This window comes from Amia ocellicauda, chromosome 11, assembly GCF_036373705.1.
Source record: "Amia ocellicauda isolate fAmiCal2 chromosome 11, fAmiCal2.hap1, whole genome shotgun sequence".
Classification (NCBI taxonomy): Eukaryota; Metazoa; Chordata; class Actinopteri; order Amiiformes; family Amiidae; genus Amia; species Amia ocellicauda.
The window spans coordinates 25,483,704-25,511,240 of NC_089860.1; the positions used below are offsets into that span (position 1 = coordinate 25,483,704).

Below are 27,537 nucleotides of genomic sequence, written 5' to 3' on the forward strand. Positions count from 1 at the left end.
TTCAATACTATAACAGCAAGAGGTCAATAATGGAGGAAATGAAACAGCTAAAGGGCAAAAATTTAAGTATCTTAGAAAACTAACACGATGTGGCAAATGTTCTAAATTAGTATTTCACAGAGGTTTTTACAATAGAAAACACAGATAATATGCCACAGGTTAACAATCAGTTCAGTCAAACCCTAATAGAGATCAGGATAAATGAAGAGGAGGTACTAAAGGCACTAGCAGAATTAAAAACAACCAAATCACCTTGGCCAGATGGTATATTTCCAAAAGTACTTAAAGAAATTAGGGAAATTATTTATAGGCTGCTTACAACAATATTCCAAATGACACTTAGAACAGGGGATGTGCCAACTGACTGGAAAACTGCTAATGTCATACCTATCCACAAGAAAGGGTAATTTGAAAAAATGAATAGACAGAAAATAGTGGAGCATCTTAATGAAAACCATATTCTTGGAGATAGTCAACACAGGTTTAGATGAGGCAGATCATGTCTTACTAATTTAGCAACTGCAGCTTTAGGTAATGTGAAAGCATATGGTATGATATACTTTTCAAAAGCTTTTGATAAGGTTCCACACCAAAGACAGATCCTCAAATTGGAAGCTGTAGGCATTCAGAGTAACGTAAGTAAATGGATTATGAAGTGGTTGATGTATAGGAAACAGAGGGTGTCGATTAGAGGAGTCACTTCTAACTGGAGTGAAGTTGTTAGTGGAGTTCCACAGGGATCAGTACTAGGGCCTTTGCTTTTTCTAATCTATATTAATGATCTGGACTCTGGGATAGTTATCAAACTTGTCAAATTGGCAGATGATACTAAAATAGGTGGTTCAGCAGATACAATCTCGGCAGCACAGGCTAATAATAATATTATGATAATATTCAGTTGTGGGCCGACACCTGGCAGATGAAATTCAATGTGGACAAATGCAAGGTATTACATGTAGGCAACAAAAATGTCCACTATAATTACACTATGGGTGGGATAGAACTAGATGAAGTAACGCATGAGAAATACCTAGGACTCATCACTTTCCCCATTGAAACAATGTGGGGAAGCAATAAAAAAGGAAAACAAAGTACTAGGGTATATTGGCAAAAGTGTAGAATTTAAAACAAGGGAAGTAATATTCAGACTGTACAATGCACTAGTTAGAGCTCATCTGGATACTGTGTACAGTTCTGGGCTCCACACTTCAAGAAAGATATCGCTGCTGTTCAGAGGAGAGCAACCAGACTTATTCCAGGTCTGAAGGGAATGTCCTACTGAGAGACTGAGGGAACTGAACCTTTTCACCCTGGAACAGAGGAGACTACGTGGGGACTTGATTCAAGTTGTCAAATTCATGAAAGACATTGACCATGTTAAACCAGAGGACGTTTTTCAGATCAGCAGGGAAACACAGACCCAGGGACACAAATGAAAATTGGGATTCAAGGCATTCAAGACAGAAAACAGGAGACACTTTTTCATACAGTGAATTATTTCAATAAGCGATGTGGTTGAAGACGATAATTTGGGAACAGTAAAGAATAGACTGGACGTGATTCTTGGATCACTTTGTTATTAATGCACACTGTAAGGAATAATGTGTAACTGCTGAAGCTGGGGAAATTCCACCATGATTAAATTCCACAGTTTAAAGTCGACTTCCCAAATGTTCTTGAGTATTGTCCTAATTCACAGAAGGTAAACGCAGATGGCTGAGCAAAGGTGGGGTCCCTGGTATCAATAGGAACAGAAGGTTGATAAGGACACAGTTTGCTTACCAGTCTTGTATCAATAGCATTTCAAAATGTCTCACTTATGATGCTAATAGCCATTGGATACTCTGGTGGGTGGGGTGGTCACTCTGGAAGGTGGAGTTGGACAGGGGTTCAACTCATAAAAGCTGACTTGTCCATAAAGTCTTGGTATTAGTTTTGCCTTGCTGTACCCGGTATACTTGTATATCATGATCTATATTCTGGACTCTGTAATAAATCACATTGAACCTGAACTGTCTTAGTTCCAGTCACTGCTACAGGAGGTTCCATTTGCTTACAACACCAAACGAGTACGATGGGTCGAATGGTCTCCTCTCATTTGTAAACTTTCTTATGTTTCTTATATTCATACAAAAATATAATGATGTTAACTTTACCACCCCTTTCTTAAAAGACTTTGAATGACCCAATGAAATGATACATTTGCTTTTGTTAAATCTTAACTTAGGTGAGCACCCTGAATGGCCATTTTCCTACTTGTTGAGTTTTTTCCTCATTTGGAGGATAATGAATATAATTTTAATGTTGTGAAACCACTACTTACAGTATAATGGATACAGGAGTATCATCAGGTGTTCCCCTTGGAGTCATATATGAAATCTCAGCACCAATTTTCTTTTCAAAATCCACATTTGCATCATTGTCAGACCGCAAAAAGGCTAGTGATCCTTTTTTCTCACCCTTAAACATAAAATGAAACCTTGCTGTAAAAATCTAGTTAGATGTTATTTGGAAAAAGCAGACATAAAATAATGTGTTGTGTAGCACAATGGAGAAATTAGATGACAAAGCTAAAAATAATATTTCCTTATGCCTCCATACACATTCTCAGTTGAAATCTGAATGCCAAAAGCTTTGAGCATAAACATGGTTTTGTCAAGCTTTGTCTAATTACTTCTTAATAATACATATACACTTAAACTATATAAAGTACAATGGTTTGTACTCCGCTAGATGCGTCACCCAGGAATATTATCTTAATTCAGTCCTCTACAATCATTGCCTTGTAGCTGACATGTCATGCTCAAATTAAAGCACTAAACATAGTTCTTACCCACTGTTAGAATGCTATGTTGATGGTGGATTATCCAGGTGTGTTTCAGTTTTATTTTATTTATTGTATTTTACCTGACTTTACCTAGCTTTACTTGACTTCTAACCACCCCAACCCAGCAGTGCTCAGATACTTTTAAACCACTACCAGGTGGGCTTCTCTAAAGCTAGGAATGGTATATGCATGGTTCAATAACAGTTCAATACAAACTATAGGAGGCATGCTGCACTCTTGGCAGTTTTGTATTGTTCTTATTACCTCTGAGACATAGCTAATGGCATCATTCAGATTGAGCTGGTGGAAAACACTGAACAAGTAATCCCTTGACTTCCTTGCTGAAGATTTCATGAAGAACCAACACAGCCATTTTTCATCAAACTGTGTCCACCTGAGAAGTAAAGAAATGGAAGGTTAAAAAAGCTGAAAGGTATGATGGTATGATTTTCTATGAAATGCACAAAGTTGGTTTAGAGTAATAATAAAACACCAGTTATACTAATAATACTGTGGCAGTGTGAGAGGCAAGGCTGGGGTCAGGGCGGGTCTTTCAGTGGAGGAGACTACAAAACCTCTCCTCCAAGACTCCAAACCCCAGAAGCCAGCAGGGCTCCTGATGGCCATAGCCCTGCCCACCACTTCCCCTATAAAAGGAAGAAGGAAACAAACCAGGGTGTGCATGCTTGGCTGGGGGTAGCAAGATGCACAGGAGGTTGAGAAGACGAAGACGAAGACGAAGACGAAGACGAAGACGAAGACGAAGACGAAGACGAAGACGAAGACGAAGACGAAGACGAAGACGAAGACAGCGTGGAAGAGCAGGAGCAGGAGAAAGAAGGGTGAAGTTTACAGTTGATGGATTCACTCGCTTGAGACCCTTTTTCTGGACCTGGACCATTCTCCCTCTTGAACCCCGGACTGTCTGACAACCTCCCACCGGTAATGGACTTGGATTATGGACTTTTATTATGAACCTGCCTTATCCCTTTATACTTCTGTCTGCCTGGTGTTTACTGTTATTGTTAGTAGTGTTTTGTTTAAGTAGGGACTGTTTAAAGTTTAGTTAGTGCTCGAACAGAGCTAGGTTTTGGTTTGCTTGTTTTGACACTGAGGGAAGCAATAAAACAACAACGAGCCTGTTTTGTACCCTCTGCCTGCCTCCCTACTATGTGTATCAAGACCAGACCCCGCCTACATACAGCCCTTCTTGTGACAGGCCCCCCAACCTGCTACAATACCTTGAAATACTGGAGCAAAATATTAATAGCTGCAAAACTAATACAAAATGTATTCTGAAAGAACAATCAAATATAAATGGGGATTGTTCAAAAACATCATATAAACCTTTACAAAACCAAACTATAGTAAATAGTTATTTTTAATAAAACAAAATATATATATGGTCATAAATATCAGATTTAATTAGATGATAGTTAGGAAAACAAGTAGATAAACATGTTGAGTGTTGATATTTTATAAAATGGTTTTCTTTTCTTTAATAAAACTGTTAACATTTTTATTTAGACAATTTATTTAAACTACTACAAAACAAACTATATAATAAATTGCAAACATTTGATTAGACAATTGGCATGTTGAAGCTGAACAAGCCTTAAAACACCTTGATTTTGGTACACTGAAACTAACATATAGACTATTTTTTAGGTTAAATCTGTAGGAAATACTTTGAATTGCAATTAATCAAATGATATGCATTGAAGAGTTGCAGAAAATAGCAAGAGACTCGGTGTTTAGTAGAAGGTTGATTCAGCTTGAACCAGGTCCAAAGAGTAACAGAGAAACAGTCAGCTTTAAAACTCTAGGAATGTAAAATATATCTAGAAATATTAAATTTAGTTCTAGAAATATTCAATTTAGATCTTCATGCATTTTTGATCAAATGCTGTTTCTTTATCTAACTCAGAAAATGTTGATTAAAATACTGGAGTACTGGAGGAAATGACTGTATTCCAAAGAATCACTGCATTGTAACTCCTTTTCAAATTGAGGAAGAATATAGATTTTTTATAAACAAAACTAGTATTCATGACTTACTTATCTCTCATATAGTTATGCCCAGTTTGTCCGGAAATATCTTCAATTGCGATAAGAATATGGTCAAATGCCTAAAAAGAAAAGAATTTGACACTCAGGAGCTTATTTCATACTTTCAATTTTCTTGAACACGTCCTGCTGCTAATAGCACCTTACCCTACTTTGTAGTTTAACAATCAGTAGAGGATCATAGTGTACACTCCTTTTCACTTTCAGCCAGGTCACCAAAGGCTTGATTGTTATACCCTACCGACAGAAAATCAGGGTGTTGAACAAATGTTGGCTATGATTTTTTCAACATAATTATGAGGACTTAAAAAAACAGGCACAACACATGAGACATACCAGAAATAGTTCTGACAAAAGTAATATATATATATATATATATAAAGATAACTATATATAAACTCGTGGGGTTTATATCTGCCCTGTATGTTTACAAAATTTTAAATGGGTGCCCTCACCTGTAAGACGACAGTGAAGTAGACAACAATTATAGTTGTGCTGACCATGAGTTTTTTTTCCTTAATTTTGTTTGCATCCAACATGACTGCTAAAAGAAATGCCACAGCCCCTCGTAGGCCTCCATAGCTCATCACCACTTGGTCTATGAACTCCAGGGGCACCAGTCTGTGGCGGTTTAAAACCCATGTCAAAACAAAGACTCCTGCAATATCAAAGAAAAATAGAGAATTAAAAAAGCAAGGTTGGCACATTAGTAAATTCAATATTTAAATGCTTAGGTAATGAAGCATTTTGTCAGTTATGTTCAGTGTGCAAGTCGAGCCCTGCGGCCCAGACATCTTTGGTTCTGACTGACACCAGGTTTCCACCACAGCAACTAGCAAATAACACTATGTAACACATTTTTTGTTCCTGGGAAGTAAGTGTTATTTCCTAATTGCTTATTCCTCAAAATTATAGAAAATGGCTATTATTCCCCACAAGCTTTGCTTTTGTGACCAGGACTACAAAAGATTTAGAAGTGAGTCGTTTTTCGAGATTTACGATTATACTGTAAATACAGTATAATCGTAAATCTTGAAAAACTACTCACTTCTAAATCTTTTGTAGTAATTATTGTATTACTTTAGTATTAATACATGTTAATTTGGCTTCATATGTTGTTTTTTTCTGACTTTATGAGAATGAAAAGACACAAATTCGTACATTTAAAAATATCATTGTCCTGGTCACAAAAGCAAAGTTTGTGAGGAATAATAGCAATTTTCTATAATTTTGAGGAATAAGCAATTAGGAAATAACACTCACTACCCAGGAACCAAAAAAAAAAAAAAAAATGTTACACAGTGTAATTGATTGAGCTGGGTAGGCTTGAGGTGACTTCTCACACACGTTAGTGACTCCTGCAGCTCACTGGGCATCTGTTAACTTCAGTGTCATCAGATATAATAAGGAAGGGTATATTTTGACTTGAAGACTTGAACACATAACTGAAGGAGTGTCCAAGTTCGATAGTACTGATTTACATAGCATATCAATAATTTATACATATTGAAAATCCAGAATAGGTAATCTATAGAAATAAAATATGTTATCCTTGTGGTTGTGTTTGCACTTAAACATTCAATTGAAGCTATACAATTAACTTAATGCAAACCAGAACATGTACATTACATTTTTTGTTCAATCGTCTTACCAATAAACCTGAATACTAATAAGAACCCCAGAGTGAGAAGGACGAAGGCAGTATTCCAAACCCATATTGTGGTATCAATGGCAGAGATTCCCAAAAACACAAAGATGATGGTTTCTGATCCATTGGACAACAGTTTCATGGCGTATTTCACAGTCTGCACCGATTTCTCATGCATATTGGCATTGACATACTTTTGACAACAGATACCACAAAATGTTACTCTGAAAAACCAGAGTCAGAAAAAGCCTTGTTAGTAGGAAAATGTGTAATTCCTGGTAAAGAGAAACCGATATATTTAGGTTACAGTACATAAAACAAACTGTCTTAAAGCAAGAGGAATCTCCCAATAACACTGAATTTATTTTTAATTTTTATTGTGAATTAGCATATACAAAGCAATTTCTTGTTGCTTATTTATTTATCTATTAAGAGTTGCATTAACATATAATACACTGTTTATTAGTGGCATCTACCAATAGTTAACACAAAATAAATACATTTGTAAGCATAAATTGTGTAGTTGTTGACATTAATGCCAAAATACAACCAGAACCAATATATATATATATATACAGAGAGAGAGAGAGAGATTTTATGCATTAGCCAGAAGAAATCCTGAACAAACAAACAAAACACTTATTTGCATTGTAATTTGCAATTGACATATTGACTCACATTAAAGATCAGTTACGTTTGCAATGCATTGGCAGATGGCCTGGATTTAAAACATTTGTGATTCTTACGCTAGAATAGGTGATAGGGAGAGCATCTCCGCAGTGAGGTAGCAGAGGTATGCGAGGACGAAGATGAAACCAGGTTCCACAATCGGGATGTTTTTGGATACTCTTGTCAACAGGGAGAGAAGTATTGCAAACACAACTCCCACTAGTGATCCACCAAAAGCCACGACAAAGAAAGACCCTGGGGGAAGGGGAGTGATAAGTGATGAGTGTTACATCCACATGCAATAGGAGGACATCTGATATTTTAAATTTGCACTTCAATGATCTAAGTATATTACAGCTATGAGTTATGAGATATGAGCTGTTTACTTCTATTACCTTTTGTTTTTCTTGTTCTGAGTGTTGTTTTATTATTCAGAGTAATTATACTTAATCCTTTTGGGGGAGAGCTACAGTGGGGGAAAAAAGTATTTGATCCCCTTTTGATTTTGTACGTTTGCCCACTGACAAAGAAATGATCAGTCTATCATTTTAATGGTAGGTGTATTTTAGCAGTGAGAGACAGAATAACAACAAAAAAAATCCAGAAAAATGCATTTCAAAAAAGTTATAAATTGATTTGCATGTTAATGAGGGAAATAAATATTTGATCCCCTATCAATCAGCAAGATTTCTGGCTCCCAGATGTCTTTTATACAGGTAAACAGCTGTCCTGTCCCCTTAGCAGAAAAACACCCCCAAAGCATAATGTTTCCACCTCCATGTTTGACGGTGGGGATGGTGTTCTTGGGGTCATTCCTCCTCCTCCAAACACGGCGAGTTGAGTTGATGCCAAAGAGGTTGATTTTGGTCTCATCAGACCACAACACTTTCACCCAGTTCTCCTCTGAATCATTCAGATGTACAGGCCCGTCTGAAGTTTGCCAATGAACATGTGCTTTCTTGAGCAGGGGGACCTTCCCTCCACATATTTTCTATGGGATTAAGGTCTGGAGACTGGCTAGGCCACTGCAGGACCTTAATGTGCTTCTTCTTGAGCCACTCCTTTGTTGCCTTGGCTGTGTGTTTTGGGTCATTGTCATGCTGGAATACCCATCCACGACCCATTTTCAATGCCCTGGCTGAGGGAAGGAGGTTCTCACCCAAGATTTGACGGTACATGGGCAGCATTCCTCCTCCTCCAAACGCGGTGAGTTGAGTTGATGACAAAGAGCTCGATTTTGGTCTCATCTGACCACAACACTTTCACCCAGTTCTCCTCTGAATCATTCAGATGTTCATTGGCAAACTTCAGACAGGCCTGTACATGTGATTTCTTGAGCAGGGGGACCTTGCGGCCGCTGTAGGATTTCAGTCCTTCACGGTGTAGTGTGTTACCAATTGTTTTCTTGGTGACTATGGTCCCAGCTGCCTTGAGATCATTAACAAGATCCTCCCATGTAGTTCTGGGCTGATTCCTCACCGTTCTCATGATCATTGAAACTCCACGAGGTCAGATCTTGCATGGAGCCCCAGAGCGAGGGAGAGTGACAGTTATTTTGTGTTTCTTCCATTTGCGAATAATCGCACCAACTGTTGTCACCTTCTCACCAAGCTGCTTGGCGATGGTCTTGTAGCCCATTCCAGCCTTGTGTAGGTCTACAATCTTGTCCCTGACATCCTTGGACAGCTCTTTGGTCTTGGCCATGGTGGAGAGTTTGGAATCTGATTGATTGATTGCTTCTGTGGACAGGTGTCTTTTATACAGGTAACGAGCTGAGATTAGGAGCACTCCCTTTAAGAGAGTGCTCCTAATCTCAGCTCGTTACCTGTATAAAAGACACCTGGGAGCCAGAAATCTTGCTGATAGGGGATCAAATACTTATTTCCCTCATTAACATGCAAATCAATTTATAACTTTTTTGAAATGTGTTTTTCTGGATTTTTTTGTTGTTATTCTGTCTCTCACTGTTAAAATACACCTACCATTAAAATTATAGACTGATCATTTCTTTGTCAGTGGGCAAACGTACAAAATCAGCAGGGGATCAAATACTTTTTTCCCTCACTGTATTGGGTCTTTCAGTTATCATTCCACTTAAACATTTTCAACTGTCTTAATTATCAACTTAATTGGCCTAAATCCCCCACTCTTTCAGCTTTTTGCTGTTTCCGTAAGCTAAAAAGTCTGCAAACCTTTATTTTCCTCGACCAACAGTAAGTATTGGTAAGGATAAAATTTAAATTTGCTTTCAGTATTAACTAAACTGTGTGATAAAAGGGAACAGGAAGACAATGTGTGACAATCACAGACTTATTTTTATTTTATTTATTTATTTTTATCATTTTTATTGTTTGATGCTATTGCAAAGTATGTTCCTCAAATATATTCCCTTACCCACTCCTTTTATAATTTCCACAGCATCAATATTTCCTGCTCCTATTGTTACAAAAGAGTCAAATACATTGTACAGCACCTGGAAGTTAAATGGAAACATATTACATTTTATTAGGAATACATTTACATTTAGATTATATTATACCATAAGTAAGTATTTTTTAAATATAAAATATCAGTCAAGTAATAAAGGCTTAATCCATTTTTTTAAATAGAAAAAGGTTTATAGAACCTGTTGCCAAAACTTTATTATGTAAACCAATATAGCAGAGATGGGGTCTTACCACTGTTACACCATCATTAAGAAGAGATTCCCCAAATACAATAATAAATAGGACATCATTGACATGAACTTCTTCAAAGACGGCTATAACGGCCACGGGGTCAACTGCTGAGAGGAGGCTTCCAAAGAGGAGAAACTCCAACAGACTGATCTTGAGGTCACCTTACAATGACAAAGTAAATTTACTTTACAGTATACAGTATACAATTAAATGACATATAGACATACCTCAGATGGTAAAATGATCAATGACGAAATGTTAATAAACAAAGTAATGAACACTACATTCTTATTTAATACATAGGAATAATTTACCTTTTTTGTGAGTAACATTAAATTAATCATGGCCAATATCTACAGGTTTACTGACATTAAATTATTGTTTGTTACCATATTACAGGCTAACAGAATGTATACATGTATTTTATTTACCACTTTACCATGTTTAATGATAAGAACATTTACAGGAAAATAAGAGAAGCCAATATATCAAAGTTGATATATAGCAGAACAAATAATTAATGTACCAAAGTGGATACACCATATAGCAGAAAATATAAATCATATACCAAAGTGGATATACCATATAGCAGAAAATATAAATCATACCAAAGTGGATATATCATATACCCTTTGGTATATGATAGTTTGTTTCTGCTATATGATATATCAGGATCAATTATTGAATTGAATGCCCCTCATAGAGAAAAACAAATTAATAAACAGGGTTGGGGAGTAACAGAATAGAAGTAGCGGCGTTACGTAATCAGATTACAGAATTGTGATACTTGTATTCCAGTTACAGTTACTCCTGTCAGACAAGTATTCTGATTACTGATACTTTTTAAAAAGAGTAAGAGATAACTGATTACTTCTAGATCATTTACATGAAAGTGTACAAGTGTAAGGAAATTGCGCGAATCTGAAGGGACCCACGTGTAGTATTTTTGCAACATAGTTTTTATTTACGTGTCTCTAGCCAAAGAGCATCTGATTCGGCGCCATTGTACAACAGGCAGGCAGAATGGAAGTAACACACAGTTCTACCATGTTGTGCCAGCACAAATTAGGTTTCTACAACATTGTGGCAACATTGTGTGTTAACAGGGAATTAACTCGTTATATATATATATATATATATATATATATATAAATATATAACTCATATATTCAGGCTATACAGGGTTCGAATTACAGTGATTTGGGGGGTTTAACTCCCTTAATTAAAAATTGGACACCCGAAAGAAGCAAAAATAAAAGGTTGGGGGGGTCAAAACATGAACGTATTGTAAAGTAAAATGTGGTCTGGTTCTGTTAAAATGCGATCCCCTTCTCTCACGGCCCTCTAATAGTAATATCCCTCCTGCACCAATCCCTTGACTCCTTCAGGGGAGGGGACAGGTCTGCCCTACCAGTGGTAGTGTGAGAGCCACAGGTCCTCAGGAGAGGAGAATCAGCGCCAGTGTCTTTGATCAGGAAGACCTTAGGGCTGCAATGACGGAGTCACTGGCGCTGGGGGTGGAGGCCTTTGGCGGCAGACAACTGGCGGGACCCGAGCCCCCATCATGGGCTTCCTAGAGGATCATGCGGTGAGGCAAATGGTTGAAATTATGGGTGCGAGCACTAAGCTAGGTGGGGGAGAAGAGAGAAGTGGGGAAGAGGAGGGGTTCTTTACATGATTGTTATGGAGCGGGTAATTGTCCTCACTGCCATTATGGGTTTAGTTATTTTATCTATAAATGTGAGGAACATTGCTGAGGTGAAAATGAGGGACGATGTTTTAAACTCTCTGGCTGGCATGAAGGCAGAAATTATCTGTTTACAGGAGTGCAGCATCCCATTCCAAAAAGAATACAAAGATCTACGGGACAGTTGGACCCTGGGTGAGTCCTTCTGGTCTGGGTCCAACGTGTCCCGAGCGGACGGGATTGCCATACTCCTGAAGAACCTCTTCATTGAAGTGAAAAAATATAGAGGCGGGCAGGTTGGCCAGCCTCGACTTTAAATACAAGGGGGCTGTATTGAGGCCGGTCAATGTTTATGTCCCCACCAGCCAGAGAGAGAGAGTCCTCTTTTTCCCTCAGCTACACCCGCTCCTGATCGGCACCTTACCAGTTACCATTTCAGGTGATTTCAACTGTGCCCTGAGGGATGTAGAATGGAGTAAGCCCCGTAATGATAGATCCAGCAGGGATCTCGCTGCATTCGTGGAGGACTTTGAACTCTGTGATGCAGGTCGGGACCTGGTCCCCTTGTTCACCTGGGTGAGTTCTTCTGGCTCCTCCTTCTCCAGGATAGATCTTGTTCTCCTCAGTAAGCCACTGGAGAGGACTGCCATGTCTTCAGAGGCGGTCTTCTTTTCAGACCACAGGCTCCTGATGAGTCGGTGCCTGGGGTCTGGAAGCTCAAAACCTCTCTGCTTGATGACCCTTGTGTAGTTAAGACCTTTGGCAGACGCCTCAAGGAGTGGAGGACCCTGAGGGACCTTTTTGATTCTCCCATAGAGTGGTGGGAGATGGTGAAGAAAAGAACCAAGGGCTACTTCATTCAGCTAGGGAAATGGAAAGGCGGGCTCAGAGGGTTCGACCTGGCTGATGCAGTGGCCCAGTTAAACTGAGTCTCTCTGCCCTCTATAGGGAGGAACAGGAGAAGATCAAGGTCCTTTCCAGGGTCCGTATCATGGAGAACGATCAGGAAGCATTGACATGAAGGAAAACAAAGGAGAAGCGGCCTGCAATGTACTCCATGATCGACTCCTCGGGGCAGGAGGTGGAGGGCAGAGAGGCTGTTGAGACAGTGGTGCGGGACTTCTACAGGGAGTTGTACGATCAGAAGTTGGTGGATCAAAATTTGATCCATCCCTTTCTGTCCCTGTTGGAGTCCCGCAAGGAGGAGGGCGAGGAGGCAGAAGAGGATCCAGAGATCACCACCACTGAACTCTCCCAGGTGATAAAAAGTCTTAACTCTAGAAGGACACCGGGTCCTGATGGGATCCCTGCTGAATTCTATAAGATTTTTTGGGAGGTGCTTAAGGAAGATCTGGCACAGGTCTTGCGGTCGGTGTACAGAGATGGTAGACTGGCCCCTTCTATGGAGAAGAGTATTCTTAGGATCCTAAGGATCTGAAGAACTGTCGGCCGGTCAGCCTCCTGTGCACCGACTACAAGATACTGGCCAAAGCACTTATGCAGACCAGGTCTGTGGTGCCCGGGGGAGATTGGCGGCCGACAACGCCATGCTGCTCAAGGATGTCGTTGCCTACTTGAACAAAAGAAGGCTTCCCCTGGTCCTAATCAGCATGGACCAGGAGAAAGCCTTCGATGGAGTGGACAACGAAAACCTGCAGCTTGTTATGGAGAGGATAGGTCTCGCTCTTGGCCTGAGAAGATGGGTTAAGATCATTTACAGCAGCCTAAGCAGCAGGGTCCTCGTGAACTGCCACCTGACCGAATCATTTCCGGTCAGGTTGGGGGTTCGACAGGGTTGTCCCCTGTCGGCCCTGTTGTACGTCCTCAGTCTGGAGCCGTTCATGCAGGCGATCCGCCGGGACGTCCAGGTGACAGGTTTCCATCTCCCGGGTTCTGGCGGAGAGCAAGTGAAAGCCCTGGCCTATATGGCCAGACAGACAGGCACACCGCTAAATTGGTTTACAGAATTATATTTCAGTTTGTCTGGGGGAGTAAAATGGAGAGGCTGAAACAAGTGCAGATGGTGAAGGGTGCCCTGGATGGAGGCAGGGGGGTCCCTGACGTTGTCCGGCTCATTAAGGCTAAGAACATCCAGGCTCCTGGCAAGAAAGTGAGTTTCATGAACCTCTGCCTCGGCCTCTGCACCATGGATAACACCAGGCCGCACTCGTGGGATCCCTCACGGTTCTACAGGGCGCTCCGAGCCTTTGCACTCAAAGTAGGCCTCCACAAAGCTGTGCTGGTCTACACAAGACCATCTATAGTCAGATGAGATCTACCCAGGAGACCAGCAGAATAGAAGATTTTCCTCCCAAAACCTGCCGGAATATCTGGGCTAATGCTACGCACGTTTGCCTCACAAATACGCAGAAAGATGTCTCCTGGATGGCCGTGAGACGGTATGTTTTTTAAATTGTTCTGCATATACATCTTCTATAGCACTTGCTTTTGAGCTTTAGAGTCAAGCCCACAGGCCTCTGTCCTATGTCAGTTGTGTGCCAAGGATAAAGAAAATCATTTCAAAAGTTATATTTTTCAGTGAATGTGAAAACTTCTCATCTTTAGAACATGACTTACCCATGATACCACCTAAGTAAACACCCCACAATGATAACCCAACTGTGGCAGCATTCCAGCAAGTGCCAATAACAGCAAACACAAGGATGGATCCCATGTTTGCAAAGAACAGCTTGTTGGGCATGAAGTAGCCGGCATCCAGGATGATTTGTGGCAGGAGAAAGTAGAAAAACACTGTGGGTTGCAGGCTGAAAGTTTGTACTGTGTTTGCTCCCCATACAATGGCACCCAGTACTAACCCACTGCAGATTAGCAAAGCACTCTCTGGGATAGTGGTTATGAGCTTGTGTTTCAATCCAAACACTGAAAGAAAAAAAGAAACAGACATTTACATTACTAATTAAACACAGACATTTTCATTCATATTTATTCCATATTCATATTCATACCATAATAAAATACTGGCAATTTAAAATAAAATATTTCAAATCATTCACTTGATCCTAAAAATATCTAGTATGTCTCATAACTTTGCACTAACTGAATACTTTTTCTTTTACTTTCTTTCTTTTTCTCCTAGTTTTGAACATGTGTTCATCTATATAATTTTATTAAGTAATTCTTGTTGCAATGGGAGGCCATTCAGGGAACAGTGCAGGTTATTGTGGCCTGAAATGATATGAAGTTCACATAGAAAGCACACTGGATGATGATACTGTAGCCTACTATGTGGCAGAGTGTTATATCTAGGAGATGTATTAGTTTGATTTGCACAATTGAATAAAAAATACAATCCCCTTCACCCTAGTCCAACCCCCTTACACCTTCTGGTCAATGAGCACATCTGTCCAGTTATCCCAGTTCATTAGCCCTGTGTATATATAACCCTTTGTTTCTCCTGCTCATTGTGAACTCCCTGAGTTACAGTCTAAACATTTAAAACTTTTGTTATCCTGTATGTTTTCACCTGTGCCTGCACCTTCATTTACTGATTCCTGCATTGCTGTGTTTGCCTGGTTTTGACTATCTGCCTCTTTAACTGACATCAATTCATGGATTGCCTTCATTGCTCTGTGTACCGGCTCCTGACTCCTCAGACCTTTATTGGACCTTGCTCTTTGGATTTGTAAGCACTCCACAGCAGTACATACTGTACTTGGGTTCACCATTCCTGGCACCAGACATTGATACAGTATAAGAGATTTAGTTAATAACCAGAGATGGCCATCTGATATAGCTATGACAATAGCTATTGTCATTCTGACATTAATCATTTAAGTTGCATTGATCTGAAAGAAAACATTTTCACATTTCATTATTATTATTATTTTACTTTGTGATATAATAAAATAAGCAGTATGCATTTTAATTGTTTATTTTGGTAATTATTAATTGCTTGCAAACATTTTATTGACCTTAATGAATGGTTTATTCACATATGTTTAACTCTCACATTCCCTGTTCATTAGAATGAGTGGAATATTTCAACTCAGATACAGAGCCTATTTTGATGATGATGATGAATATTATTATTGTTTCCTGGATTGATTATGAATACATGGTGTGATCAGGAAACTAAACATTAAATATTTGTAAAGCCCATATGAGGCTAATATGGCTTTTACAGGCATACTTGTTTGTGATCATTATCAAATTGTTTCCTTTTTACGAAACTTACTTATGCACCAGAAAACAAAACAATTGGATATTGGACTATATGTCATCTGTATCACATTCGTTTAATTATTTTTTTTGTCCCAGTTTTACTTAACCTGTAAACATCATATTGCTTATGTAACTTGGCTCTTTGTATACATGAGCTCGTTATGGTGACGCTATCATTCAGAAATATGTAGAGTAAACTTTCCGTGTTGAGATGTCTAGTCTTTTGGCATAGTGGGTTTATAACTTGACTGTGGTAGAGCTGTGAACAATCTGGAACAAACTCCCCAGCAATGTGGTTGAAGCTGAAAACTTTGCGTTAACCCAGTTAATAGGCTTTTGAACTAGCAGACCAAAGTGTTGTGAAATTGGTAAATAATCATCTGTGTTTAGGACAAGGGAATGTGTACAATTTAAGAAGCACTCTTCACGAGAGAGTTTAATTAACTGGTATGTTTAACTGTTTCTCAGCGTACTTTTTGACAAACCTTATATTTTTTTACATATAAAGGTGAATAATTTCTAAAGATTTTTCAATTGAAGGCATAAAACATAAAAAAGGAAATGAGAAAAAAAAACTTGTGTAAAGTTGTGTTCTCTCCTCTCCAAGTTTGATGTCAGCAAATAACAGTAATGTTAAGTTGATGTGCTAGCAGTGCATCTCTTGCTAGTCTGTCTGTCTTGCTAGCCTAGCTGGGCAGTGCATCTCTGGGTCTGTCTGTGTCTTGCTTGCTTGCCAGCCACTTCCAGGGCTGTGTTCTTTGACTTTGTGCCTGACAAAAGTGACAGTGAAATACAACTATTTATTATGTTTGATAAGCGCCAATGGACAACGGTGTTTATAAACTGCAGCTTGGAAAAGATAACCGCTTTCATATGCGCGTGCACGAGATGAAACTCACGCTTTCCAGCAGCAACCTCTGGGGACCAGTGCAGACAATAAATGGGCGTGATGGCACTCCTCATAGGCGCACATCATTTTAAAACAAGACAATGATTATCTAGTCTCTCAGTCAAGGTTTAGTTACAACTCTGGACTAATGCAAGATGGAAAGCAATTGATTGACATTGACTATTGATTTATATATTGAATTTTAAATGTTGATTAGCTGGGCATACTGGGCAATATGGATGCACATTGTTCAGTAAAGTATTCAGCCAAGCCATAGTATCAATACAATTTTATATTTGATAATGTATAAAAATAAATCTGGGGTAGCCAGTTTGAATGGGCCTGATGCAGCTGATAAAATTAATAATAGTATTGTTATCTATAATGTACAGGTGCTATGCTTAAGTTTATCAGTACAGGAGATGCTGGATCATCAGCCAGTACAAGCACAGACTCAGTTGATCCACATCCAGCCTCAGCCAATACTAACAGACCCAGTACAGCTGGCTTCAGCAAGTACTAACACAGAGCTAATTGTATAATATTGTGAGGACTGGACTAATTACCAGCAGAGCCAAAGCTCAGTGTTATATTTTATTACTTTCTACAATTTCTTATTTATGTTAATGTTAATATTCATTTAGCTTAAGATTGTATAGAGAATATTCTATTCAGTAAATATTGTTTGTTTATACCTAATTCTGTTCTGTATAGGTCTACTTATTCTTAGACCGACAAATGTAGCAAACTGTTTTAAAAGAGGGAGGATTCGTAGTGGGAGCACTGGGGTGTCAGGATTGACTGTGTGGCAATGGTAAATGGTTTACATGGCTCACAGGTCAGGTAGGAGGACACCTTAGCAGAATTTTGCTTAGGGCCCCAGGAAGGACAGGACCGGCTCTGAGTACCAGTCTTGTAATTTCATCACCATGGTACATTAAAACTCAAATAATAATAATAATTTCAAATAATCTGTGTCTATGTACAATCTGCAACAGCTCATATTCACAAAACTTACTACACATCACTCTTATGTGTACGGAAGAGTGGGGAAGGTTTAGTTTACTGATTTACACTTTCTGTCACCCGTGGTACATTAACACTTAATTAGCTTGATCTTATTCTTTAAGTATACATATGTTTATACATTTAACGGTTACACTTTACAAAGGTCTCCCAATTTACAGTTTATTAACATAGTTGGTACTCATTAACTACATTATTTACTTATAACAACAGTGTAATTAATCATTTGTTAACATAAACTGTAATGATAGACTAGGCACAGGAGGGACGAACCCAGGTGCGGAGAGGCAAAGAAGAGTTGAAACAGGCGAGGGTCAAGAGCCGGCAAACAGGATCCGTAGGAATAGGCAAAAGAGTCGTCAAGGGGACAGGCAGGAGGTCAGGCGATCGTTCAAACAAGGCAGAAGACAGAATCCAAGAAACAGTAGTCGGTGCAAGCAAAGCAGAGATCAAAAACCAGACCCAGACACGCACACGCACACTCTTAGAAATGACAACACAAAGAAAATCAAGACTTAGCATCAAATGCAAGGAACAGGGGGTTTTGTATACAGAGCAGTGTGAGGCAGGGGACAGGGATGTGAGGTGCTGATTCAATGAGAGTGGAGGTTGAATGTTGCAAGAGCACATGGTGTTGTGGAATGTCAATTGGATGACTGATGCAGGTGAATGAGAAAGACAGGTTAGAATTCAGGGGATGATGACCTCTGGTGGTGAACAATGGAAGTGTGGTCTGGGGATGACATTAGGAGAGCTAACCTGTTATCTTGTATTGAATTAAAGTAACTAAAAATAAGTATACATCTGGTTCATAATTCATGAAAATAATTTTAATTTCATCACTAAAGAGATCAGATCGTGGGTGTAATTTGCGACCATAATCTATCCTTTGAATCACACATTCAGAATATTTTGAGATCATTCCTCCAGTTTAGAAACATTGCTAAATTAAGACAATTACTCTCATTACATGACACTGAGAAATTGATACACACATTTGATTGGATCTAAATTGGATAACTGTAATGCCATTCTTTCAGGTACCACAAATAGAGCTAGCAAAAACAAAAACTAGAAAAATTAGAAAAGTACACACCTGTACTCAGTGGTGCTTTAATTTTTTGTGAGATGCTACTTTCTTCTGGTTCTAGAATCTGGTTCTAGAGTCATACCATATGAGTCAGAAACCATTAACTTTCGATTCAACCTGAGGTGACCCTTTCGTCCCAGGTTGTAAATCTCAACCCTAGCAGGGGTGAGTTCATCCTGGCTTCAGAGTTTTGTCTCGGGTTGAGAATGTGAAAGCTCTTGATTTTCTATCTAGGGTTGCCCCGGGTTCAACTGTCTAGTGTCAGTGACAAAAGATTTGGCTTTGATTTGGCTTTGAACTAGATTGCGACTTTAGAATATGGACTTGTTTGTTTGCTAGTGTGTTTATCTTTGTTTACTTTTGTTACTGGTTTAGAGAGGGAATTGTTTATATGTTTAGTTTAGGCACGTGAGGAGCTAGGGTTTTGTTTTGGGGTTTGTCTGTCCATTTACTTTGAAATAAAAGGAAGATGTTCTTTGTAATTCCTGCCTTACTGTTTCCTGAGCCCCGCCTTGAGAGTCCAGAGGCTGCGTCCAACCCCACACAGTGTCACAATATATATAATGTGTACTTATTATTACTGCTTTTTATGTTTTAGCTTTATGTATCTCAACAATCAATGGCTGCAATTAAATAAAAACTTTGACCCACCTGCTAATAGAAAAGTACACACCTGTACTTAGTGGCACCTTCATTTTATGTGAGACTTTCTTCTTCTCTAAAATAAATTACTTGCTAAAAAGCTCAAACCACAACTATCAACATTTAATAAGGAACCTGTGTGAATTCATCAAACAGCTTCTTAATTGAACAAATTATTTGTTCCAAAGTCCAATTCTCTGTGATTTGAGGTGTTAATTGAAAGATATCTCTTACATAAAAAACTAAACTAAACAAGAAAAAAACCTGCTTAAAGAAATTAGGGAAATTATGTATAGGACGCTAACTAAACTATTCCAAATGAAACAGGGGATGTGCCAACTGACTGGAAGTCGGCAAATGTTGTACCAATACACAAGAAAGGGTCATTTGAAAAAAATAATAGACAGAAAATAGTGGAGCATCTTAATGAAAACCATATTCTTGGAGACAGTCAACATGGGTTTAGATGAGGCAGATCATGTCATACTAATTTATTAGAATTTTTTGAACATGCAACTGCAGCTGTAGATCATGTGAAAGCATATGATATGATATACTTAGATTTTCAAAAAGCTTTGGATAAGGTTCCACACCAAAGACTGATCCTCAAATTGGAAGCTGTAGGCATTCAGGGTAATGTAAGTAGATGGATAATGAACTGGTTGATGTATAGGAAACAGAGGGTGTCGATTAGAGGAGTTGCTTCTAACTGGAGTGAGGTTGTTAGTGGAGTTCCACAGGGATCAGTATTAGGGCCTTTGCTTTTTCTAATCTATATTAATGATCTGGACTCAGGGATAGTTAGCAAACTTGTCAAATTTGCAGATGATACTAAAATAGGTGGCTCAGCAGATACAATCTCGGCAGCACAGGTTATTCAAAGGGACTTAGATAATATTTAGTTGTGGGCTGACACCTGGCAGATGAAATTAAATGTGGACAAGTGCAAGGTACCACATGCAGATAACAAAAATGTCCACTATAATTACACTGTGGGAGGAATAGAACTAGATGAAGTATCGCATGAGAAAGATCTAGGAATCTATGTGGACTCTGCACTTTCTCCATCCAAACAATGTGGGGAAGCAATAAAAAAAGGCAAACAATGTTAGGGTATATTGTGAAAAGTGTAGAATTTAAAATAAGGGAAGTAATGTTCAGACTGTACAATGCACTAGTTATACCTATATTGATCTTTACACCATGAGACTGAACTGTCAGCCAAGGTCATCCAGGAGTATATATTCCAAACATATTTGTTCCCTCTCTTGAGTGTTACCTGTTATTTATATTAATAGTTAATCTTTTGATAGATTGTAAAGATTGGAGAGGTATGTATGAAGAATGTAATTGATTTGCTTTGTTTTGATTAATCTGATAAAGTGAAAGAGAAGATGTGGGGAAGATCAGAGAGACAGACACATAGAAGGTGTTTTCACACTACACCATCTAATCCCAGGTTGAGTGAACCTGGTGCAGCCCTGGGGTGACCCCTGACTTCAGCCCTGCTTGCATTCACAGTTGCCTTGCGCTTCAGTACACGGGTTTCGATTCACATTAGGTTTTTCAATGTGAGATGTGTGCCTTGTCCCGCGTTGCAAATCTCAAACCTAGTCTCTAGCAGGGGTGAGTTCATCCCGTCTTCAGAGTTTTGTCTCGGTTGAGATTGTGAAAGCTCTTGATTTTTGATCTAGGGTCGCCCTGGGTTCAACTGTCTAGTGTGAAAGCAGCTAAAGAAAGTGACAAAAGAAGATGATAGGGACTTTTAAATTTGGCTTTGAACTTGACTACGGCTTTGGAATATGGACTTGTTTGTTTTGCTAGTGTGTTCATCACTGCTTAGTTACTTGTTTGGAGAGGGCATGATTATATGTTTAGCTTATAGGAGCTAGGGTTTTGTTTTGGGTTTTGTCTGTCCATTTACTTTGATCACTGTACATTGTAAGGTAAGAAATGTAAGGTTTTCACTTAATGTTTCCTGAGCCCTGCCTTGAGAGCTCGAGGCCGTTTCCAACCCCACACAGTGTCACAATATTCGTAATGAGAAAGTAAAGTGTACTTTTTATTACTGTGTATTATTTTTTATATTATAATGTGCTCACTTTTTGCTTCATGCTTAAATGAGGTAAGAATGTAGCTTAATACAACCAGTATTTATGTTCAGATTAAACCTGTCAATTAGAAGTCAACTGATTATTCGGGCTGATAACAGCTTTTTGAAACTATCAGCAATCGACAGAAATGAACGCCGATAAATGGCTGATAGTTTTTTGGGGTTGTACGCATTAATATTCTTGGTTATATGGGACAAACTAGTAGTGAAATGAAAACCATCACTGACTCCCTCATGAAGTTCATGGTCACATGTGACTTGGCTCAGCGTGCAGACGCTGCTTGGCTGGAATTTAAAATTGATGCTCGCTTAACAACTTCAGCTGAGAGAAGAGATACATAAACAAGTTGTCAATTAAAGTTGTCGTGACACTGTAAATCAAACATTGAAAACAAACAAAATAAAATGTAAGGTACTTTGTTTATGACTCTGACAGTTTTATAAATAGCTACATAACATTTATATCCCCCAAAACCCGCACCGGCGGATATTTCACAGCTTTCAAACGGCAACATTTTGCCACTAGATTATTCTTCTACCAATGAAATGTGTTTTGAAGGGGATTATAACATTTATTTGATGGGGAAGTATAATAAATATTATTTATGTCCCCTAAGTAGTTTAGTAGTGAAGAATAACAATTGCTGTGTTAAAAAATATTTTATATGAAGTTATTGTACACGCAAAGCAGTGTGGATATTTAAATCAGGGCATTCTTCTTTTTTACATTTGAACCTTTTCTCATTCCTACTGAGTTATTTGCACAAGTCTTTGATTTTTAGATTCATATGTCTGTTTATGAACTTGTTTGTTTATATTATTTATTTTGAATCGTATTTATTTGTGTAAAACAAGTGTGTGGATTAAAAACATTAGGCGTTTGTGTACATGGTGACGCCCTTATATGATTCCAGAATGTTCTAATGTTTCCTTGCTAATCCAGTTGTTAAATAACAGCAGCTGCCTTTATTACTTGCAAATTCAACGAAAATCTATAAATAAAATTAATACAATGTGTGGTGCAGTCACATTTATTTTATGTTTACATCTACATGAGTTTTTTGAGAAATAAGAAAAGAGTTCTACTAAACAAATCTACAAATGGAAAGCATGAAATATTGTCTTTTGTCTCTGTTTTAGCAGATCCAGCAGCGCATCCGCTATTACTGAGCCTGTTTGAGAGTGAGGGTCGCGCAGCTCTGCCCCAGGTGCACAGCTGACCACAGCCTCTGTGAGCCTCTCAGCACCGGCAGCTTTATTCCACATCTACACATTCTACAGCTAGCAGTTATATCTGAAAATAAGTAAAGTACCCAAAGTTTATTACTGGAATTTCATGATTTGTAGTTTATTTAATCAATGATCTAAAAAGGGTAATGTTGAATTCATGCTGTAATTTTATTTTCATTTTTTTCAAATTTTTAATATTTTCCCGAATTTGAATTGATCTATATTAACTGTTGCAATTTTCCATTGAGTGCTATATTTATACAATACATTGATTTTATTGATAAAGAAAAAGAATCGTCCGATTAATCTCAAATCGTGTTCTCCCCCTCAACCCTAATTATTGTTATCGGTATCGGTTTTGAAAATCCACTATCGGTTGACCTCTACTGTGAATCCAGTTTACTGTCCACTCTCCACCAGCACACATCTCTCAGAATTAATTTGGAAAGTAAGGGATAAAAAAAACAAATGAATAACCTCTTAACGCCTGTTAAGTTGATACTAAGTATTGTTATATGGTCTGTACATTATTTAAATGAGATATGACCATATAAACATGTATGCTCCCACATTTACTCACCCAAATGCATCGAAAGCTTGGAGTAAGGTGTTAACATTTATATAGGTGTTATTATCACTCTGTAAAGTGCTCTGTGGCAGCCCTGCGAAGGGCACTATACAAATAAAAAGAGATACTTATTTTATGCTAATATGCCATCAGAGAGCATAAGGGATGCATAACCAAGCCTGAGAGGCTGTTTGAGATCTGTTTGTTCAACAGGGTCTTTAGATACAAATGTATAAAACAGCATTACTCTTTATATTTCCTCAACAGTGTTTTGTTTCCACCAAACAATACAAAAATATAACATTCCATAACTATACCACATACATCAGGATTAAGGAGAAAATAACATTTCATATATATTGGTGTTTGTTTCTTAACTAAATAATTAAGTCATATAAGCAGTTCCAATCATGTCAGAATCTAACAGTATTGAACACCTTTGTCTGAGAATGAACCAACACTGGGTCTGGAACATCAGAACATTAGTCTTAAATGTAGATGATCAATGTCAGGTATAACAGGTGTACCAGTGTAAATCATCTCACTGCATAATTTTAAAAGAGAAAGAAAGAATAAACATACCAAGTTTGCACAGCCAACACACCAGAACCCATAGAGCAACCAGGTAAGGTACCGAGATTATGTTCCAATTCCAAGTGACAATCTGGAAGGTGGTGTTTTTGTAGATTGTGTTAGCCACATTTCCTGTCTGGTTTTGGGAAACACTGGAATCAGACCCATTTTTCTCTCCTGTGGCTGAAACACAGCAAACAAGAACTACAGCTATCAGCAGGAGTGAAAACTTGAACATTTTGAACTGTATACTGAAACAAGTAAATATACACATTGTGTCCTTTTAAATATATCTTCCTCCTCTGCAGCTATCGTTGTCTCTCACTCTATTCCCCTCTTTTGTTGCTTGCTAGCTATCCTAGCTGTGACCATTTGCTTTCTCTTGGTGCTATGGAAATCCTTTTCAGACTGCAAGTGAGACAGTTCACCTTTCTAGCTCAGCCCATCCAGTTGCAAAGATGCTGCCCTTAGACACTCCTCTCTTGTAATTCTGATTCTTATACTATACATAAAATGTGGGTTGGATTGATTTTCATCAGACTTGTGCATAGACTGGATAATGTATAATTGATGCTGTGTTTGCTAATCAGAGAAATGTGTTTGTATAATCCTTTAACAATTTTAACTCATACTTAATTGTCTTACCACCTTTAAACACGTTCTTAAAATTCAAGATGCTATTTAGATTAAACCTGTTAATCATTCTCATTTCTTCTCTTATGCCTTTATTGTAATGACTGTAATATGTCAATTTGTTTTGTAGATATATTGTTACCCTGTAATATTGTTTAAATGTTTCCTTCCCAGTCAAAAGCTCCCAGAACCACAGTAGATCAGATCAGACCTGCTATCTTTTTCTTTTGCACTATAGTGAATCAGGTGTTCTCTAAGGAAATCCTATGTTAAACAAATTCTAGAGCTTGTAAAGTAAAGAACAATCCACTCTTTCAGAATTCCAGGAGACATGTTTTTAATGTATTCCACTGAAGATATATTAATAAAGAAAAGATGAAACCATATATTAATGTTATCATCCACAATCTATAAACCTTTTTGATTTTAAATCTAACCAGTTATTGTGCCACCTTCACACATTCTTAAGATTTGTATGTTTAGTTGAAACCTATAAATCATTCTTATTTATTCTCTTATACCTTTACTGTACTGACTGTAACACATAGATTTGTTAGAGATATATTGTTACCATGGAGTATCGGGGGTGTTACCACTTTACCACAGATACTATGCAGTGGAGAAGATAAAGGACTAAGTAAGGTTGGTCGGGATAAGGGGATTTTGCAGAGTGGATGATGACATTTGTTAAGTAGATGCAGACACATGTGTAAGTTCAGAAACTTTGCATTCAACTCTTAAACACCTTTGGTGTGAATACTTTACAGTTACCATGTAAAATTGTGAAAATGTAGTACATAGTATGTTACTGTTTGTACCACTATGTAAATAAGACAGACATCTGCTAAATAACTGTACAGATGAATGCTTATTACATTTATGAACTAAATCATGCAATTAAAATTAAAATTGTGTAGTTTACAATAGACAGTAAGTCACTACATCTAGATCCTCACATATCATTGTACGTTATGAGAGAGGAGGAAGTATGCTGTGTTTCAATTTATTATAGAATTCTGGTCAGTATGGGGAGATATTCTATACATATCAATGTTTTTTTTTATTATTATTTTTTTATTTCATTACCTGACCCTTGGTTCCGGACACTATATGTGTCCCATTTGGATAAAGATAAATACATAAATATAACATTTTTACAATTTTATTTAGTTACAAAAATAACAAAATAAAGATATGGATGCTATTTCTGTTAAACTGCAGTTGTCAGATTCTTTCGTCAATGCAGAACAGAACAGCCAACATGAATAAAGAATAGTGTCAACCTTTATGTATTTTTCAGGTTCAATGGTATGCCTTTCAAACCACTCAGCAACAATCACCATGAAAGGAAAGTATACACTTAATTAGAAATGATGTACATACTACTACTACTTTTAATAATAATAATAATAATATTAATAAAATAAAATAATAAAATACCTAAAAACTATGAAGACCCAAGTAATATGAAAGTAATATGTTATCTGCTGCAGAACACTTTTTACAGAGATTTCATAAAACAGAAGAAAACAGGCTCTTCATACAGTTTGTAACCTCAGAGGGTCACAATACTTTTTTCACAAACAGGTTGACTGTCTCTAGAATGTGTATACAGCACTGTGCAAAAAGCTCTCAGTAAAGGAGCACACTGCGTGCAAAATACATTACCACTGTTGAGTGAATGACGTCCGTTGTGCCTAATTTTCATTGTGAAGATTGTTACAATACCGTCCTTAAGTTATGGAAACACAATAGAGAGGGAGATTCCCACAGGGAAAATAGGTGCCTTCTTTGTTCTTTTTTAGTAAAAAAAATCTGGAAATGTGTATATATATATATATAAATAAGAAAAGATGAGTCATGGCTTTAAAACAAACACACACAAAAAAGCACAAACTGCACAGGAAATTCTACACATAACTCAAGTACAAAGAAACTGGGATTTTATGACAGGTACTGAGAGGGAACGGGCAGGAGAAAGAAAGCAATCAAAAATAAAGGAGCAGATAAAATAGCACTGATCCCAAGTGCAAACTGTGTTTATGTCAATTCCTCTTGGATATTAAAGATTCCGCTTTCTAAAATCAAAAGTGGATTAAAACTATTTCATAAATAGTAATTAATTTAAAGAATATACACTTTTTCTCCTCAGTAGTCATTTTTCACTCACCCATTATCAAGTATACAACTGGTATCATGCCCACTTCATAATACTAATATATATATATATATATATATATATATATATATATATATATATATATAGCAAGCCCTTGGATGGAGATTTATATTTATATACACTACAGGTCAAATGTTTTAGAACACCTCATTTATTCCAGTTTGTACTGAAATTGATGCAGTTTAATGGCTCAATGTATTCTGAAATTAAAACATAGAACAAATAAACAATTGGAGATAATAAATAAATAATGGAATTGTTTTGTTTAACAAAATGTAACCCCTTAAGCTGACAAACCCCTCTGGTACACCAAATCCATGTGCTTCTCTTTAATCCCATGTGTACTCTTCACTGTTATTTTTTTGTACTATGAAAGCTGAGATTTTCAGCTTTCTAACAATGTGAAGCATTCTCTGATGTGAAAAAAATGTTTTTTATATTCCCCCACCCCCCCATTCTGAAATGGGTGGATGGGGGATACTTAGTCTGAGTAGGAATACAAAATCTCAGAAAATATTGACAATTATGACATATTCTGGAACCAGACAGTCTGCTGATCAAAACAAGACCATCCACGTTTTATATATACTGGATTACTCATTAGGTTGTTGTTAGGGTGCAAAACAAGCCTATTTGCAAAGAAATCCGATGGAAACCGAGTGATCTTTGACCTAATTAAAACCTCCCGCCCCCCCCACCCCAAAGAGCAGACTGCGCCTTTACCGCCCGGGCTCTGAATGACGGCGGGCGACATGGAAAATGTAAATCGGATGTGTTTGAGAATGAAACGCACTGGTAGCCAAGAGAATACGTTTTCAAACAATGTGTGCATTGTA

The 27,537-nt window shown here is 37.8% G+C and overlaps 1 protein-coding gene across 1 annotated transcript in view; it reads right to left on the bottom strand.

Annotated features, from left to right (window-relative positions):
• Positions 1-26,696, bottom strand: part of LOC136762742 (sodium/hydrogen exchanger 3-like) — a 50,657-nt gene extending 23,961 nt beyond the window's left edge. Inside the window, exons 1-11 of the mRNA XM_066716301.1 lie at positions 26,693-26,696; positions 23,899-24,072; positions 14,154-14,456; positions 9,890-10,050; positions 9,606-9,684; positions 7,289-7,466; positions 6,546-6,766; positions 5,350-5,552; positions 5,042-5,116; positions 4,886-4,956; positions 3,092-3,221 (exon numbers count right to left, since the gene is read on the bottom strand). Of these exons, the coding sequence (XP_066572398.1) occupies positions 3,092-3,221; positions 4,886-4,956; positions 5,042-5,116; positions 5,350-5,552; positions 6,546-6,766; positions 7,289-7,466; positions 9,606-9,684; positions 9,890-10,050; positions 14,154-14,456; positions 23,899-24,072; positions 26,693-26,696 (1,599 nt within the window). The remainder of the gene's footprint in view (positions 1-3,091; positions 3,222-4,885; positions 4,957-5,041; positions 5,117-5,349; positions 5,553-6,545; positions 6,767-7,288; positions 7,467-9,605; positions 9,685-9,889; positions 10,051-14,153; positions 14,457-23,898; positions 24,073-26,692) is intronic.
• Positions 26,697-27,537: the final 841 nt, after the last annotated feature.